Source organism: Lepidochelys kempii, chromosome 2, assembly GCF_965140285.1.
Source record: "Lepidochelys kempii isolate rLepKem1 chromosome 2, rLepKem1.hap1, whole genome shotgun sequence".
Lineage (NCBI taxonomy): Eukaryota > Metazoa > Chordata > Testudines > Cheloniidae > Lepidochelys > Lepidochelys kempii.
This window is the reverse complement of record NC_136381.1, coordinates 205,553,936-205,572,570: the sequence shown is the minus strand read 5'-3', so window position 1 is coordinate 205,572,570 and position 18,635 is coordinate 205,553,936. Positions and strand designations below refer to the sequence as shown.

General features: G+C 41.1%; 1 protein-coding gene across 8 annotated transcripts in view; it reads right to left on the bottom strand.

The window, feature by feature from the left end:
• The window catches only part of ANKRD28 (ankyrin repeat domain 28), a 227,276-nt gene that overhangs the window by 13,447 nt on the left and 195,194 nt on the right, over positions 1-18,635 (bottom strand). For all 8 annotated transcript variants that reach the window (XM_073333566.2, XM_078851764.1, XM_073333567.2 and 5 more), the window contains 6 exons: positions 15,670-15,757; positions 15,490-15,573; positions 14,785-14,930; positions 14,483-14,565; positions 14,230-14,312; positions 2,644-2,735 (listed from right to left, as the gene is read on the bottom strand). In XM_073333566.2, coding sequence (XP_073189667.1) covers positions 2,644-2,735; positions 14,230-14,312; positions 14,483-14,565; positions 14,785-14,930; positions 15,490-15,573; positions 15,670-15,757 — 576 coding nt within the window. The remainder of the gene's footprint in view (positions 1-2,643; positions 2,736-14,229; positions 14,313-14,482; positions 14,566-14,784; positions 14,931-15,489; positions 15,574-15,669; positions 15,758-18,635) is intronic.

Below are 18,635 nucleotides of genomic sequence, written 5' to 3'. Positions count from 1 at the left end.
CGCCCGCCCAGGACTCCACCCCCTATATAACCCCCCCGCTCCCAGTCCCCTGACTGCCCCCCACCCAGAACCTCTGCCCTATCCAATCTCCCCCCATTCCCCGTCCCCTGACTGCCCCCTCCCAGGACCCCCCACCCCTAACTGCCCCCCCCAGAACCCCACCCCCTATCCAACCACCTCCTGCTCCCTGACTGCCCCCCAGGTCCTCCTGCCCCTTATCCAACCTCCCGGCCCCCTTACCATGCCGCTCAGAGCGGCATGTCTCGGAGCCGCGCCGGAGCCAGACACGCTGCCCTGCATGAGTGTGCAGCAGCATAACTGCGGGGAAGGGGGGGACAGCAGGGGAGGGGCCGGGGGCTAGCCTCCCAGGCCAGAAGCTCAGGGGCCGGGCAGGACAGTCCCACAGGCAGGATATGGCCCGCGGGCCGTAGTTTGCCCGCCTCTGTCTTAGACCAAAACTTACTTAATGTTGTGGTGCCAAATGAAGGAAAAAACTCGATAAACTTATGGCTGGGTAGCATTTGCCTGATCCAATAAAATTCAATAGACCTTTTCAAATTTACTTCATGACAAAGAGCTTCACGAAGACAGACGTGGAAGCAGAGGAAAATTATTGAATGATTAAAGTAATAACAGATGAAATTTAGGATTAATTTCCACCATGACTTGTACCTAAAACTTAGTACAATCATTAATATCAAGTGAATTTAATCCTAAGAGATAAAGTTGAAGCTAGGAATAAAAGTTTAAAATTAAAATATGGGGTCACAAGAATCAAGTGGCTCAAAAAGAGGTTTTATCAGCTAAGGATATTAATTGCCCATGATACTGGAGGTTATTACTAAGAAGATTTTTAACAGAGTTTTTCAACAATTCTCTCATAAATTGGAAGGTGGCGGGCTAAACTGAAGTAGGTCTATCTTTTCCATATTCATAAAAAGCCACATTTCTGTTAAATGAACACAGGGAAGATACCTGTAACCTAGACAGGCCAGCACAGAAGATATTCCAGCAGTTTTTGCTGGAAGTCCATGTAATGATCCACTTACATTGATAAAACAGTCACCATGCCAAGAATTATAGATCTCACACCTGCAAAGGGTTTTGTTGTTCCGATGACACTTTTTGTACCAAGGTAAAGAAAAGGCTGCAGTAGTAATGAATCCTTTCTGTTTTCTCCTTCCCACCAAACCTATCGTGACTTCTATAATCCTGAACTGGATTTATCAATCCCTTAAAAAAGGCCAAGACAGATATGAAATGTGTGCTCTGTCAACTAAAAGCATCATCATCTTGCTAGCTCACATCCTAAGCTGACATGGCCATGCCAAAGACAAAGTCAGTTTGTATTCATAATGGACATCCAGGGCTGCTGAAAACAAAGAAATCAAACTGTCGCTATAAAGAAAAACTAGAAACCCAAATGATAACTAAATTAGACAAAACCAACAGGTCCTTTTAATTTAAAATTAAAAGTTAAAAAAGTTCACATACTACATTTACCTCTGAGTCCCTCTGACAACTGTATGATTTTTACTAAAATGTTTCTCTCTCCTGTTGCAGTGTGAAAGATCCTCACAAACAGGGGGACTGACTGACTACATAGGGGAAACTGATCAGACAAATAGTCTGTCAAATTCACAAGCTACACAAACCAAGCTACACAAACTAACCCCACCCCAAATATTTTACCCTTCTAATCTCTTTTCGTTTTAGAGATCTACTGATGTGGCAACCACTACCTATGATAAATAATGACAGGTTTCAGAGTAACAGCCGTGTTAGTCTGTGTTCGCAAAAAGAAAAGGAGTACTTGTGGCACCTTAGAGACTAACCAATTTATTTGAGCATAAGCTTTCGTGAGCTACAGCTCACTTCATCGGATGATAAATAATGTTTCCAGATAGATTAAGCAGTGAAATATAGAAACATAATGGGAAGTTACAAGAGAAAGAAACAGCTTAAAAAGTGATTGGAACTATAAATTTCACAGGCATTTCTGTTGAAAAAAGCAGCAACCACTCAAAATCACTTTCCATGCTGGGAAATAAAACAGCACAAGGACTACAAAGCTTTTCAGACAGGAGAAAAGAAAGTGACAGTTGATGGTGTTAAATTCCATTATGTCCCAACAAAGCGCACGATTTCACCTTTGAGATGAGACAGTTCTGTTTCCTTGCTTCTATGTACTGCAAAGCTCTTACAAGCCAGAGGCTTGAGACCCAAAAACTGGGATCTATGGTACATACGTACCTTTAGAAATTTATACTCAAAAGATTTTAGTTAACTGCATGCCTATTAAACCCAAGTCACTAATGTCCAAAAGTAAGAGTATACTCTGATACTGTGTTCTTATGATAGTTTCCAATATTGCTAAAATGATTGTATTTACACCTAATATAATCAGACTGCAATGTGAAATCAGTTATTTGCGTGTGATAACCTGCATTAATGTTCCAAACTTAATCAGGCTCTTCCATTTCCCCTGCTTTGCTAATCTGACCCAGCATCCACATGTCCCATTCTTAGAAGAAAGCATTCCATCATATAACCAATATAAAACTTAAGAAAGTTTACCACTTCACAAACCAGGAGCATAAACCACTGTTTCTTACTGGAAAACAAGGTAAATTTTATTCTTACCATTTTCATCTACAGCAAGTACACTTGCTCCCTTGCCTAAAAGTTCTTGAACTACAACTGTTAATCCATTTCGAGCAGCAACATGCAGAGGTCTGTGAAGACAAACAAACCTGGTTATAGAAGAAGCGTCAAAACAAGATACAAAAGAATATTTTAGGGATCAAGTGCCCATCCATATTGACAACCACACTATGTATAGCCTTTATTTGTTCTGTTCCTTAACTTCTTATACAATGTAAAAATTAAAAAAAAAAACATTTTCATTTAAAAGTAAAAAAAGAAAAAATGTAAAGCTGAATACTCATTATTCCTCTTAACAGCAAAGAACATTTCTGCAGTAAAAATTATGTACTAGTAATACTTGTTCCTTTTTATGACATAGTGAGGGAATAACTCTTCATCTGGCATGCCTTATGATAACAAAAATATTAAAAAGCACTTGTTAAAAGGGCAGCAACAAACGTTCCCCTTTAGTGTTATTATAGCAGCTAGTTGTGTCCATAATTAAAATAACTAATCTTTCACTGCAATCTGAAAGTCAATTGCAGCACATCTGGGGAATTATGCAGGTCAATGGCAATTGTCTTTTATTAGAATACCACTAGCAAGATGCTAGTCATATTCTATTATATAGAATAGTTAAAATCAATATTCCCCCAATTTTTTACAAACATGTGTGGAATTAATTTTGTGCGTGCACAAATATGGAGGTTAGGAGATATGGGGGTGGGACCGAGGGGCTCGAAGTGTGGGAAGAGGTTCAGGGCTGGGTAGAGGGTTGGTGTGCAGGCCCTACCATTTGTATTCAAGTGGTTTGCATGTGAGGTGCTGAGTTGGCATACCTTGGTTATGTAGAGTGCGATATTTTTCAAAAGCAGTCAACATTGGCTTAACTCTGCTCCCACTGAAGTTTTTCCATTGACTCCAGTGAAGGAGAGGTAAGCAAACACCAAGTGCTTCCAGAAACTCTAATCCTTACTTCCTCAAATGCAGGTTTACTAAACACAAATTGGAGTAATTATAATTTTAAAAGAACTCTGTCATATCTCCCACACTGAAGCCGATCATTTAAAAAAAAAAATAACCCAAACACTGGTGTTTGCTTTTTAAGTCTTTAAAGATATATGTATAGAAGTTCATAATATTTGCTGTTACTTTAAACTAGCTTATCCCTACCAAATCTTTCTTCTTCTATTTGAAAACACAGCTGTGTGCTATCACCTGCTTTTCCTAATGAAGCTACATTTTATCAAAGGTTCTCTGTTAACCGGCTTGCTTGACTGGGCATTCATACTTTTGAGGTCAGGATGTACTCAGGGACAGAGCATTGCTGATGTAAAACCAGCAGAGGGAGCTAAATTACTTTTCAGGGTAGTGTAAACCCAGTAATAGGTTTTTACTACAGCTGGTCAAAATTTTTCACACAAATATTTGAAAAGCCCTTTTTCTTGAAATTTTGACAAACAGGAATAAAACTGTGCAGAAATTCTTAGTTTTCCCCACCCTGGCCCAGCATTTGGTCTGTGATGGTATACGGAATTTTGATTGATTACTTAATAGAAATCTTTAAGACAGAGTACATTCCCAACCAAATTTAAGATAGCACAGATTTTTGTGCTCACACTAGTTTTGCATCAGAAGTAGTCATTTAAATTACACATACTCTCTGTGCTGGTAAAAAGTGGAAACAGTTGTTACAATTAAACTGCAACTAGTGGTAAAAAACCATATAAACCTTGCTGTGTACACTCTTTTGCAGTTCTTTTCTAGTAGATAGCAGAGATGATTCCCTTTGTAATTAGTGATCTTAAATAGGTTCTGATCTTTTAACCATTAGTAATCCCAGCACCCTTTCCCAGGAGCGTGATAGTCTTAAGAGCCAAGTTTTTTCCTGACTTAACCTACTGTGAAACTAGATAAAGTGAATGCATTGCTGCCTGACCTGCTGCAGCAGGGGATAGGTACCTCTCCCCTGCCGCAGCAGCTCCAGGGCCGGGGCTGTGTGAGAGGTGCTTCTCCCCCTCTGCAGCCCTGCATACCCCAAGTAACTACCTCTGTAGTGTCCAGTGTCCCTTGGTACCCTGAGCTTAGAAGGAACTTTGGTTGAAATACTAATGCCTTTCTTTTAGACAGATTAACTTCTGGCTTTCAGAAACCAAAGATCTCCAACTGTCTCTGCAGATGGAATAATTTTCTCACAATTCAAGGCACGAAGTGGCAAAAAGAACACAGAGCACAATGAATTCATTATCTACTCAAAACCTTCAATTATTAAATGTAACTTTAAATTTTCAAGACATCAATCCATCAAGCAAAGCAGACAGATTTACCTCAAACATTATAACTGCATCCTCTTTTAAAGCATCAGTTGAAGAGGAGTGGTAATCAAAATTTATCTAATTGTTTTTAAAAAGAAACCACAACAGGGCACACAGTAAACCCAAAAACTTTGGTAGTTCACCTCAGTTCTATATTGACTTTCATTTATTATGAAGTTTGTGAAAATCCCCAAATTAATCTCACTACACTGTGTATGAAACAAGTACATTATTGATAAATCTTAAACAGAAATAAAGCTCATGGTGTGGGGGCGGAGGGGAAAGAAGAGGTTACATACTTTGTGCAGTAACTGGTTCTTCATGTGTCCCCCGAGGGATGGCTCCACTTCAGATGCACATGTACCTCTCAAGCCCTTGGCTGGAGATTTTCAGTTAGTGTCCATCTGGCCCACGCATATGCCTTAATGCTTCCTCATGTTTAATACCGAGACTGTATAGGGGTGCCCAGACAAACTGCCCTCAGCTTCTTCTCCACCCAAATGTCCCCCAAGGAACAGTCTGAAGCAGAGGGGAAGGACTGCAGGTAGTAGAGCACCCATAGGGACACACGTCTCGAAGAACTGCAATTACTGCACCAAGTGAGTAGTGTGTCTCTGGGTGCTCCACTTCAGGCGCCTTCCCAAGCAGTATCCCGAGATGAAGGAGGGAGCTTTAAAATAGAGTCCAGAACTGAAGACAGTACTGCAGAACCAAGTGCTGCATTGGATCTGGCAGCATGGATCAGGGCATAATGTTTCAAAAATGTACATGTAGTGGCCCTACATATTTCAGATATTGCTACATTCTTCAGTAATGCTGTAGATGCTGCCTACGTTCTAGCTGAACATGTTATCACCCTTTCAGGGAAGGGGTGCTGGTGGATGAATGCCTGCAACATCATAACAAGTGATAATACATCCACATATGCATCTTGATAATCTCTGAGTAGGGACTGAGGACCCTGTGGATCCATCCGTGAAGGAATTGAAGAGCTTAGATTGATTTCCTAAATTGCTTGGTCCTATCGAAGTAGAAAGCCAATGCCCTTCTAACATCCAAGGTATGTGAACAAGATTCCTGTAGAGAAAGAACTGTGTGACTTTGGGGAAAACACTGGTAGATGAATGGACGGCTAAAGTGGAACTCTGACAGACGCTTAGGTAAAAATTTGGGGTGTGGACATAGAGAACTTGTCCTTAAAGAACACTTTGAAAGGGGGTGGGGAGGAATCTGCCATCAAGTCTCAATCTTCCTAACCTTACAGGCCAATGTGATGGCTACTAACAAGGCCGTCTTCGTGCAACACAGAACAGGTTGCCATTAGTTCGAATGGAGGTCTCATAAGGTAACTGAATACCAAGATGAGGTCCTAAGTCAGGATAGGGTTTCTAATCTGGAGACAGAAATTCTCCAAAACCCTTAATAAACAAATAGATGATACTAGATGACCAAAAATTCTCCTTCTACTGGAGAATGAAAGGCTAATACTGTGGCCAATGGATCTTAGTCAAACTGATAACCTGATTTCTTTAGCTCCAAAAGATAATCAGAGGACTGAAAGTGGCACCAAATAAGGCAAGAGGCATCAACAATACCAGTGGAAGACTCTCTTCCATTTCTGCAGGTAAGTAGTGCAGGTTGATCTTTCTTTACTATTCAGTAGTGCCTGTTGTACTTCTATGGAGCAGGAGGATTCTCTATGAACCATCAAGGAGCCATGCCCTCAGGCGGAGAAACGCTAGGTTGGGATGAAGCATACAACCTGTATCATGTGACAGTAGATGACGAATGGCTGGGAGCCTGGACAACAATTGGACACATACGTGAAGCAGGTAAGGGTACCAAGCTTTTCTTGGCCACGTTGGCACTATAAGGATAACTTTGATTCTGCCCTATCTGATCTTGTTCATCACCGTCAGTAGTAGCAGTGTTTGAGGAAATGCATATAGATCCTTCTTCCAAGATGGAAGAAAGGCATCTCCCAAGGGTCGTGGCCCAGACCCCCTCTTGAGCAGAAAACAGGACACTTCCTGGATATGGCGAAGAGATCCACTTCTCGCAGTCCCCATTTTAGGAATATACTGTGGAGAACTTGGGCATCTAGCTTCTATTCCTAATCCTGTGAGAAGTGTCTGCTGAGGACATCAGCGGTGTTGTTCTGAATACCTGGGAGGTAGACTGGTGAAATTTGGATCTGATGAGCTATGCTCCAATTCCACATTTTCACGACTTTGCTGCATAGGGATGGGGATCAGGGTGATTTCTTGAGTTGTTCACGTACCCTGAGTTGTGAGGGTATTGAGGAAGGCTCCCCATCCCAACAGTGATGCATCTGTTGTTAAAGTCACTGATGGGGCTGGGCAACAGAAAGGAACACCTTCACAGACATTGAGTTGATCCTTCCACCAGTCTAAAGAGTCCCTCACTTGAAGAGGAACTATCAACTGTCTGTCCAAGATGTGTTAGATTGGAGAATATGCTGCTTTGAGCCAACTCTGGAAGCAATGGAGAGGTAGCCTCGTGTGATTTGTCAAAAAGGTGCAAGTTGCCACATGTCCCAGGAGCTGAAGTCCATTCCTTATTGTGGTTCAAGGGCTCCCCTGAACTGCCCATCCAGAAATGACAAAGTTAAGAAGCTGCTAAAGGAAGATAGGTTCTGGCTGTCAGTGAGCCCAAATATGTCTCTATAAACTGTACCTTCTGTACAAGGGTTAGATGTGGACTTTTTTACATTCAGCTACAGACCCAACTCTGGACCACAGCAAGGACCATCTGGATAGAAGACAGCATTGCTTCATAGGAGTGGCCCTTGAGTAGCTGGTTGTCAAGGTATAGGAAGAGTACGATCGCTTCTTGTCAAAGGTAAGCAACCACTACTGCCAAGACTTTTGAGAACAACCTTGGGGCCAAGGAAACACTGAAGGAAAGCACTCATTATTGGAAATGATCCTAGCCTATAGTGAAGTATAGGTATTTTCTGTGCAATGGGTACATTGTTATATGGAAATATGAATCTTATATGCTGTGGGCTGAAAACCAAACCCCTTTCTATAATGAAGAAATTATAGCTGCCAGCCACACATTCTGAACTTTTGAGACTTCACAAACTTGTTTAGAAGTCTTAGATCTAAGTAACATCCTTGGCACAAGGAAATACTTAGAGTAAAATCACCTGCCCCTGTGAGGAGGAGGAACTGCCTCTATTGCTCCTAACTGAGAGAGTTCACTTCTTGTCTCAATAAAAGCTTGCAAGAGCGGTCCCTGAAGAGGGATGGGGGGGGGTGTCAAAGGGAGGGAGGGACATAAAATCAAAGTATACCATTCATTTTATGACCTCTATAACCCAGTTGTCTGTAGTGATCCATCTCCAAGCATGCTGGAACTAGGCAAGGTGGTCTCTAAAGGCGGGAGGTGGGCTAACGAGTGCAGCTGTAAATCCAGGGGTGCAGTAGGATGTGAACCCTTGACCAACCTATCAAACCTGTTGCTTTGAAGACAACTGGGTGATCTTGGACGATGGTTGGGAGGCCCTCCCTCTCCAAAATCTACGTCTCTTTCTGTGGGGTGGGGGAAGGGGTTTAGTGGACCTATCGAACCCAGAAAATTGAATAGGATGCGATCAGTGGCAGTCTGTGACTCACTAAACCTTTTCTTATTTGTAGGTGTATATATACCCAGTGATAGTAAAGTAGCCCTACACTCCTTTAGAGTATGCAAGGACTCATCTGTGGTTTCCAAGAACAGCTTACAACCATCGAAGGGGAGGTCCCTCCACTGTGTTTTCTATTTCTCAGAAATCCCGAGGGATGGAGCCAAGATGCCCTGCACATCACCACTACCACTATGGAGATGGACCTGGCAACAGTGTCTGCAGCAACTTAGGATTCTTGAAAAGCAGTTCTGGACACCAACTGACCCCCTGACGCAGTGGATTGGAATTGCTCCCTATATTCTTGTGGCAGATGTTCAATAAAAGCTATGAATCTGTTATAATTTATAAAATTATATTTGGCTTAGGGATGTAAATAGTGGTTAAAAAAGTAACCGTGTAACTGATTAAAATTTTATTGGTTACACAGTTAAATGTTTAACCAGGGAACTAGCACTCCTACATTTTACGCAGGACTCCACTGCCCGCTGGTTAGGGAGGAGAGGGCTGTACAACTCTGGCCTACCTATGAGACAGTATCAGTAGTTTGGCAAATTGTTGATAGGCAGCCCAAGGATCAAAATATTGCTACTGGGGGGGCCCATACAGCATTGGGGGTGGCATGCAGGGTTGGTTCCACCACCCTTGATAATGAGCCTAATCTTCCCTATGATTTGCAGAGAATGTGTTCCTGAAGGGATATGTTGGGGAACCCTAAAGAGAAACAGGAGACCAGCAGGGACTTCCCTTCATCCTCCCCTCCATTACATGCAATGGATGACTATCTGCAGAAAATAGTGGAGTCTCCTCCAGTATTGGAGAACAGTAGCTCAGAGTCTGAGTACTCAAACATGCTCAGTACTCATGAGGAACTGGGACTCCGTTATAGAGTGGTCCTTAGTATATCTGAACTCCTGTGGTATCGAGTAGGGGATTGGTACTGATGTGGTAGCTGAGGCCACAGTTGCTGTAGCCAGTGGTACCACTGATGGCGGGTGTACTAAAGTGGACGCCAATGGTGTCTGGTGCTGTTGCTTACTTGATGCCCAGGATTCTGCATGCATGGGTACCAATGGTTGGGCTAAACATCATTGAGTGTCTCTGCTTTTGCCTTCCTTACTAGTAGAAGGTACTAAGGGCCTATCGGAGTCATTTCTCTCCTTCATGCTACAGGACCTTACGGCCCCACCAGTACTGGAGGAGGAGTCCTTCGATTCAACAGTATTGAGTCAAGAGGATAAGGCTTCGGAGACAGTAGATCTCACCAGGGAACTGGGCCTATTTGGAGCTGGCTCCTTAAGGTGAGAGTCCACAATCCTCTTTTTGGAAGCCTTCCCTGAAGCCTCCAAAAAGAGGGGGGAGAGGGGATGGGATGTCTCCTGACCGCACTCAGAAGCTGGCTGAAGGGAGCGTTCCTTCATTACCAGTCTGAGTTTAGTCTCTCTGTTTTTCCTTGCCCTGGAGTTGAGGGCTAGGCAGAAGTTACCCTTCTGGGAGACACAGGACTCCCTCAAGCAACAGACACACACAGAGTGGCTGTCATTCACAAGTATAGCCTCTCAGCATGAGAGGCAATGTTTGAGATCTGGCAAACCAGGTATGCCCAGCCAGGAATAAGATACATCTCCCTGAGGGGAAAGAAGGGAGTAAAATAATCCTCTTGCTACTTACCTAACTGACTAATTAGAAGTACATTAACAACTATAAACAATATCTTAATCACTATAGGAATATTAGAAAAGCTGAGGCACAGTCAATGTGGACATGCTAGGGCTCTGTCACAGGCCAAGGCAGATCATAGAATATCAGGGTTGGAAGGGACCCCTGAAGGTCATCTAGTCCAACCCCCTGCTCAAAGCAGGACCAATTCCCAGTTAAATCATCCCAGCCAGGGCTTTGTCAAGCCTGACCTTAAAAACCTCTAAGGAAGGAGATTCTACCACCTCCCTAGGTAACGCATTCCAGTGTTTCACCACCCTCTTAGTGAAAAAGTTTTTCCTAATATCCAATTTAAACCTCCCCCACTGCAACTTGAGACCATTACTCCTCGTTCTGTCATCTGCTACCATTGAGAACAGTCTAGAGCCAAACTCTTTGGAACCCCCTTTCAGGTAGTTGAAAGCAGCTATCAAATCCCCCCTCATTCTTCTGTTCTGCAGGCTAAACAATCCCAGCTCCCTCAGCCTTTCCTCATAAGTCATGTGTTCTAGACCCCTAATAATTTTTGTTGCCCTTCGCTGGACCCTCTCCAATTTATCCACATCCTTCTTGTAGTGTGGGGCCCAAAACTGGACACAGTACTCCAGATGAGGCCTCACCAATGTCGAATAGAGGGGAACGATCACGTCCCTCAATCTGCTCGCTATGCCCCTACTTATACATCCCAAAATGCCATTGGCCTTCTTGGCAACAAGGGCACACTGCTGACTCATATCCAGCTTCTCGTGCACTGTCACCCCTAGGTCCTTTTCCGCAGAACTGCTGCCTAGCCATTCGGTCCCTAGTCTGTAGCGGTGCATTGGATTCTTCCATCCTAAGTGCAGGACCCTGCACTTATCCTTATTGAACCTCATCAGATTTCTTTTGGCCCAATCCTCCAATTTGTCTAGGTCCTTCTGTATCCTATCCCTCCCCTCCAGCGTATCTACCACTCCTCCCAGTTTAGTATCATCCGCAAATTTGCTGAGAGTGCAATCCACACCATCCTCCAGATCATTTATGAAGATATTGAACAAAACCGGCCCCAGGACCGACCCTTGGGGCACTCCACTTGATACTGGCTGCCAACTAGACATGGAGCCATTGATCACTACCCGTTGAGCCCGACAATCTAGCCAGCTTTCTACCCACCTTATAGTGCATTCATCCAGCCCATACTTCCTTAACTTGCTGACAAGAATACTGTGGGAGACCGTGTCAAAAGCTTTGCTAAAGTCAAGAAACAATACATCCACTGCTTTCCCTTCATCCACAGAACCAGTAATCATCATAAAAGGCGATTAGATTAGTCAGGCATGACCTTCCCTTGGTGAATCCATGCTGGCTGTTCCTGATCACTTTCCTCTCATGCAAGTGCTTCAGGATTGATTCTTTGAGGACCTGCTCCATGATTTTTCCAGGGACTGAGGTGAGGCTGACTGGCCTGTAGTTCCCAGGATCCTCCTTCTTCCCTTTTTTAAAGATTGGCACTACATTAGCCTTTTTCCAGTCATCCGGGACTTCCCCGGTTCGCCATGAGTTTTCAAAGATAATGGCCAATGGCTCTGCAATCACAGCCGCCAATTCCTTCAGCACTCTCGGATGCAACTCGTCCGGCCCCATGGACTTGTGCACGTCCAGCTTTTCTAAATAGTCCCTAATCACCTCTATCTCCACAGAGGGCTGGCCATCTCTTCCCTATTTTGTGATGCCCAGCGCAGCAGTCTGGGAGCTGACCTTGTTAGTGAAAACAGAGGCAAAAAAAGCATTGAGTACATTAGCTTTTTCCACATCCTCTGTCACTAGGTTGCCTCCCTCATTCAGTAAGGGGCCCACACTTTCCTTGGCTTTCTTCTTGTTGCCAACATACCTGAAAAAACCCTTCTTGTTACTCTTGACATCTCTCACTAGCTGCAGCTCCAGGTGCGATTTGGCCCTCCTGATTTCATTCCTACATGCCCGAGCAATATTTTTATACTCTTCCCTGGTCATATGTCCAACCTTCCACTTCTTGTAAGCTTCTTTTTTATGTTTAAGATCCGCTAGGATTTCACCATTAAGCCAAGCTGGTCGCCTGCCATATTTACTATTCTTTCGACTCATTGGGATGGTTTATCTCTGTAACCTCAACAGGGATTCCTTGAAATACAGCCAGCTCTCCTGGACTCCTTTCCCCTTCAAGTTAGTCCCCCAGGGGATCCTGGCCATCCGTTCCCTGAGGGAGTCGAAGTCTGCTTTCCTGAAGTCCAGGGTCCGTATCCTGCTGCTTACCTTTCTTCCCTGCGTCAGGATCCTGAACTCAACCAACTCATGGTCACTGCCTCCCAGATGAGAAGGAACTGAGGGCAGTTTGCCAGCACATCCCTATACAGCCTTGGTATCCAGAACAAGGAGCCATAGGCAACATGTGTAGGCTGAATGGTCACTGCTAACTGAAAATCTCCGATCAAGGGCTCAAGGCGCATATGTGCACCTGAAGAGAAGCATCCACAGGGACACTACATGAAAAAGAATTGCACCCATTGTCTGTAGCTCAAGATATTAAAGTTCAAGAAGTAAGAAGCATTTCACACCATGAATAAACTGAAATCCATTTGAAAAAGTTATTTATAATTTGGGCCTACTGGATTGAGTTCCTAAACCAAGTGCATCACAAATTATGTAATGTTTTTTAGCAAGATGTGATGCACTTGGTTTAGGAACTCAGTGTAACTGATTGTAAAATAAGCTTCCATACCAGTAAAATATTTTAAACATTAAAATTACTCAAGTTTTGTGCAGCTAAGTGCATGACACTTCTTGCCAGTGAGAAAAAGGTCATTGATTTTCCCCTGGAGAGGCACATGAGCCGTATGGTTGATTCAGGTTGTTTGGAAGAAGTTAGAAGAGACTGTCCCCATCCTCCTTAGTGTGCCCCCATTCTCTTTATCTTATTTTGTTCCCCCTTTTGTCTCCCAGTTTGTTTTTTCTCCACCTCTTTCTGCCTCTCATTAGCCAAGCACCAGGGCAACCAGCCATCACCTCATCTTCACTCTTCTTCTTGCTTAGTGTGTTCCATGCTGCTTAAGATCCAGCATGGTGAGCAGCAAAGAACAGCAGCCTACCTGTCTAAGTCCCAAATCAAAGCAGCCCCTAATTGACAGAAGGTGATACTGTAAGGAAATCCACTGAGCAACAATTGGATGAGAGAGATTCCAACAGAGGAGCAGGAACACATGACAGGGTTGCTAAATGCTAAAACACCCAAGAGTCATTTAGCAACCCTGATAACAATCAGAAGAAAACATAAAAATTTAAGGCCTAATTAAAAGATTTTAGAAATCCATGTTCTAAGCTGCCAATATCACTTAAGAGAAAAAACCCAGAGGAATCAGTTATTAAAATCCTCCATCCCAGTTCCAAATACATTTCACAGCTTTATAGAATGAAATGATTCTTAAATTTTGAATTTCCCGATAACCAGGCTCAAAAAATAGAGTTCTGAGATAAAAGTTTTTAGACATAATGTTAGCTAGAAAACACCATATTGTCACATTGTTTTAATAAAGGTAAACAAAAAGTATTCTCCAGCTAGTATTTTTATAATTAGTTAAGTCACCCTCCTTTTTTTTAAAACAGCAAATTAGGTATTTGTAACGATCATTGGAATTAACTACTATTTAATTTTTAATAGAAAAAGCTGAATAGTGCTTATAAAGAATCAACACACAAGACTACTATCCTCTAGATCATCTCATAAGATTGTTGTCATTCCTAGTAGAATTCCTTGAGCCATGATGGCATAAGATTTTTCCAATATTCTCTCTCTTATTCAGATGGAAACCTGAACACTTAAAATTGTTTATATAATTATTAGTTTTACTAACAGCAGAAATATATTGAAAATCTGACTGTAAAATATTGTTCAGTGGCCATACATACGTTTGCAAGGCTGCATTGGTGGCATTGATGAGGTTTCTATCCGTAATCTTCTCCAGTATTAACAAGGCACTAGTTTCATGACCCTAAATATACAGGAAACATGTTTGTCAGATAACACTCATTGAAGAAATTGTTTTGTATGTCTTTTTGAAGTAGTTTCTGGAGATTTTACAGAGTTTGACAAAGATCATATCTTGAAAAATAGTTTCTCATTAACATGCAAAAAAGGGCTCAAATAGAAACTGACACCCACCTTGCTGCAAGCCAAATGGAGTGCTGTGTTTTTACTGCTATCTTGCAAGGTCAGATCAGCCTTAGCACTGCTAACCAGCACCTCTGAAGGAAATAAAAGTTTGCATTAACTAAATAGTGTGTTCCTAAAGGAATTATCAATTTTCCACTTTATAAAATGAAGATTAAAACCTAAAATAATATACTTCTAATAAATGTGTGAATGCATAACATATGGTAATTTTAAAGTAACAATATCTATAGTATAATATTACTGTACATTATTAAAAGTTAAAGTAGAAGATATTTAAGCTCTCTCTTTACCAACGGTGTTAGTTTGCCCATTTTCTGCAGCCATCATTAGAGGAGTCTTTCCAGAAGAATCTACAGCATTTACTTGAGCATTATGACTGAGTAGAAGCTGTAAACACTCCACATGATCTGTAAAAGCTGCTGCATGAAGGGGGGTTCTAAAAGAAATCAAGAGGAAATGGGCTTACATCCAGGAAACATACATAATGTTTTATTCACAGGTGCAAACTTTGACTGTGATCCTGCAATTGTACCAGTGTGGGCAGTCACTACCATAAAAATACACTGATGTCGTTACTGGTAGAGTGGTCACAGTTGCCATTAGAAGATCATTTTTCTGTTTTTAAAAATAATTGGCCTCAAATTTAAAATGAATATTTAGCAACCAGTAAGTCCATAATATGGACAAGGATGACTTAGAAAAATAAAATGGACAATATAGTTAATGGGCATAAAGATTTATATTGCACAAATGTTTATGCAATTATAAAAATGCCCAAGCTCTCCTACAAAATTAAAAATCAATTCGGCTCTAACAACACAATACAAGGTTTTTAAAAATCCCCAACAACATTTTTAGTATATAACAAAAAAAGTCTTTAAATAGAAAAGAAGACGAATATGCCAAATAAGTTTAAAAAACATTAAAGCTGTGACACAAAAACAAGGAGATTACTGTTTGTAGTGCACTGTTTCTAAGTGCAGTTATATTCCTACCTTCCTTTTGCATCTGTTGAATTTACAATGCCAGCACCCAACGTATCAATTAACATTTCTGCAGCACCTTCATTGTCATTTATCCTATTAAAAAATTAAACAGGCTGTTACTTAGAGAATGATTGTGCTTTTATTAAATATTATAATGAAATCAGTTACAGTAATCTTGGACTTCCTTACACAGCACAATGCAATGGGCTGAAAGAATTTCCTTCCATTTTCTGGAAAACTTCCTGTTCCAAAAGAAGCTCTACACAGCTGTCATGACCTAAAAGTTTTAAAATCAGATATTAAAAACAAAAACAACCAAGGTAAATTAAATGACATTTCATTTGAAAGTCTCAAATGCACACTTGAATTACTTTAGATATGGCTGTATCTGGGGATGAACAAAAACACAGTGCATTTTTAGGAATCTGGAAGCCACAAGTACAATCAGAATATTAGGCCCAGTACTGAAGAAATTTATGAACTTTGAAGTCATGATGCATTGTCTGGGGCACATGAAGAATGTTTAGCTAACTTAGCTCTTATAATATGGTAGCTTTACAGTTAATTCAACAGACTAACTACTTAGTCCAGTTGGAAGATTTTCTTCTGTTGTACTCCTTTCTCTAGTGGAAACAAATGTTTTTTGGGGTTTGCTTTTTTTCCCCACTGAACTGCTGAATAACGTGGAGTCACAAATTGAGTACGTCCACAACATGGGCTGAAAGGAATCATGACCCAAACTTTAAAATAATTTAAACTGTAAAATTACAAAGCAAATATGTTCTTGCTTCTATATTATTCACTGTAATTAATTATCCCAGTATATATTCCTTGCATACACAGTGATATTTATTCAAACATTTACAGTCCTCTCTTAGGTGTAAGCTCCTTCTATATAAAGGCAGCAAGAAAACATCTGCTTCTTGATTTTGATAATTTTCTTCTCTCCTGAACTGTCTGCTCATATGTTGGAGGGACAAGGGTCTCTCCTGCATCCTTACCCAACTGAAAAAAAACTTTAGATTGCAGTGTTTCATCTCTCTCTGAAAGGGACATCATCCTAGTGGAATTTTTCCTGGAGTTTGGCCATAAATAATGCCACTGAAACTGATATGGATGACAATGCTGATAAGCCTCTATGTGTCATACTGGAAATTCTCTCACTGATTCTTCAGACAAATACCAATTAGCCAAGAATAAATGATATCATGCATATTTAGATTACAGAGGTGAAATGTAAGAATGAATTAATGTTGTAACACAGGCCTACAGCCTTAGGCTTGTAAAATATATACCTTAGCCAAACAAGGCCTCAGGCCTGAAGACTGGTTAGTTACTCGTGTCAGCCAATGACTGACTCTATATCATAAGACGAAACAGTCAGCTGCTGAAATTTAGGAAATATGTGGCAATGTATCAGTTAAAGCCGCATAGAGTATTTGGGGGATTTTGCAAACAAAGCATCAGCATTGTCCTAACCACCAGTATGGTAACTGAGAGATGTACATGTTAACAAGTATAAGGGGAACTAACAAGTTAGCCTAAGGAAACTGGGTCATGCCAAAGGTAGTGGGATGTGGAAGTTCAAATAAGTAAAAGGGGTTTAAGCCTTCTTCAATACATTTGAACCAAGTGGGTGTCAGCGAAACATTATAAAAGATGTATCAGGCCCTGCATGCTTGAGGAGATCCCAGGATGACCACCACCGCTGCTGCTGCTAATGCTGCTGAGAATGATGACAATGAGGATGATGACTGACTCTTTGGGTTTTTCCACAACGGATGGTGTAAGTAAAGCAAATGCTAGATGTTTCGTATTGTTCTCGCTCTCCTTTACCGGACTGCTGTGTGTATACTGTTTGGTTGGCCAATAAAAAGTAAGTGTTACAAAAAGAGACTTTGTTGTCCCTATTGTGCTCCATGGCCCCCCTTCTATTGATAACCTCTCCATTGTACTTGATTTTGGAGCTGAACCCTCACAGACTGGGTATAAACCCTCAGATTGGAGTGGGTAATTATTTAAAATAACCTGTAACTATAGATAAGGGCTACACCTAACAGCTTAGTTTTCTCCACTCAAGCACAACTGCAATTTTCATCTTCCTATTTACTGTTAATCAGAGCTTTCCAATCACATAACGAAAGCAAAGGAAAACATTAAATATTTTGAGGATCTGCCTCAATTTGTAGAATGATATTTTGTTCCTTGGCTCGTTTCCTGCGTCAAAGATATTTTAAACCAATGTTTGTCAATTACTGCACCATAAAAAGCAAGTTTTTAAAGATTCTAAATAAAGACGCCAATCTTGGATGCCACAGCATTGTGTTTCTAGAGTTTAGTCCTGCATGTTCAAGGATCCTTTCCAGGATATCATTATCACTGGCAAAGACAAAAAGAAAGATATATAAAATCTAGTCCACATTACTCATTGGCCAAAACAAAAAATATGCTTACACTTGTCCCCAAATCATCATCAGATCCATTACTTAACCACACATTAAAACAACCATCTTTGAAATCTTACAACCAAACATGTTTAATTTGCTTATTGTCTATCACATATTAGTACGCAGCAGGCTGTATATACTAAGAAAGCTATTGTGGTGAACTCTGCAATCTGTTTGAACAAGATCAAAGCTCACATTCTAACCCAAATGCCAACCCTGAAGAAGCAGATTTAACTCAACCCATTTCATCTGTTTCCATTGCTGTTGTCACCTCTTTTTTTCAGGGACTAAGCTCCCACAGAAGTAAGAGCACAGATACATAGTAGTCAGTCAAAATTCAACTCCAATGCACCCTTGCAAAATACACCAAGGAAAATGTATTTATTACTTCTTGCTTCAACAGCTTGACAAAAAACAGTCTCAGGGCTAGTAATCCTACCTAAACTCCTCCGCATAAAACTCCTTGGATTTATTTTATTTGATATTTTTAGTAAAAGATTTGCCTAGTAAGACCGATTTTAACTAATTTTTTAGAATTTTCACAGTCTCTGCAATTTTTACAATTTTAAAGAAACTGCAGTTTAGAACGCTAAATGTTTTTATTTTTCAAGATACAGATAACGAGACTGCATACATCATGAACAGATGTAAAACAGACTATGCAGAAATGAAAGGTAGTCTTCCTTCTCTCTAAAACTTAAATGTTGA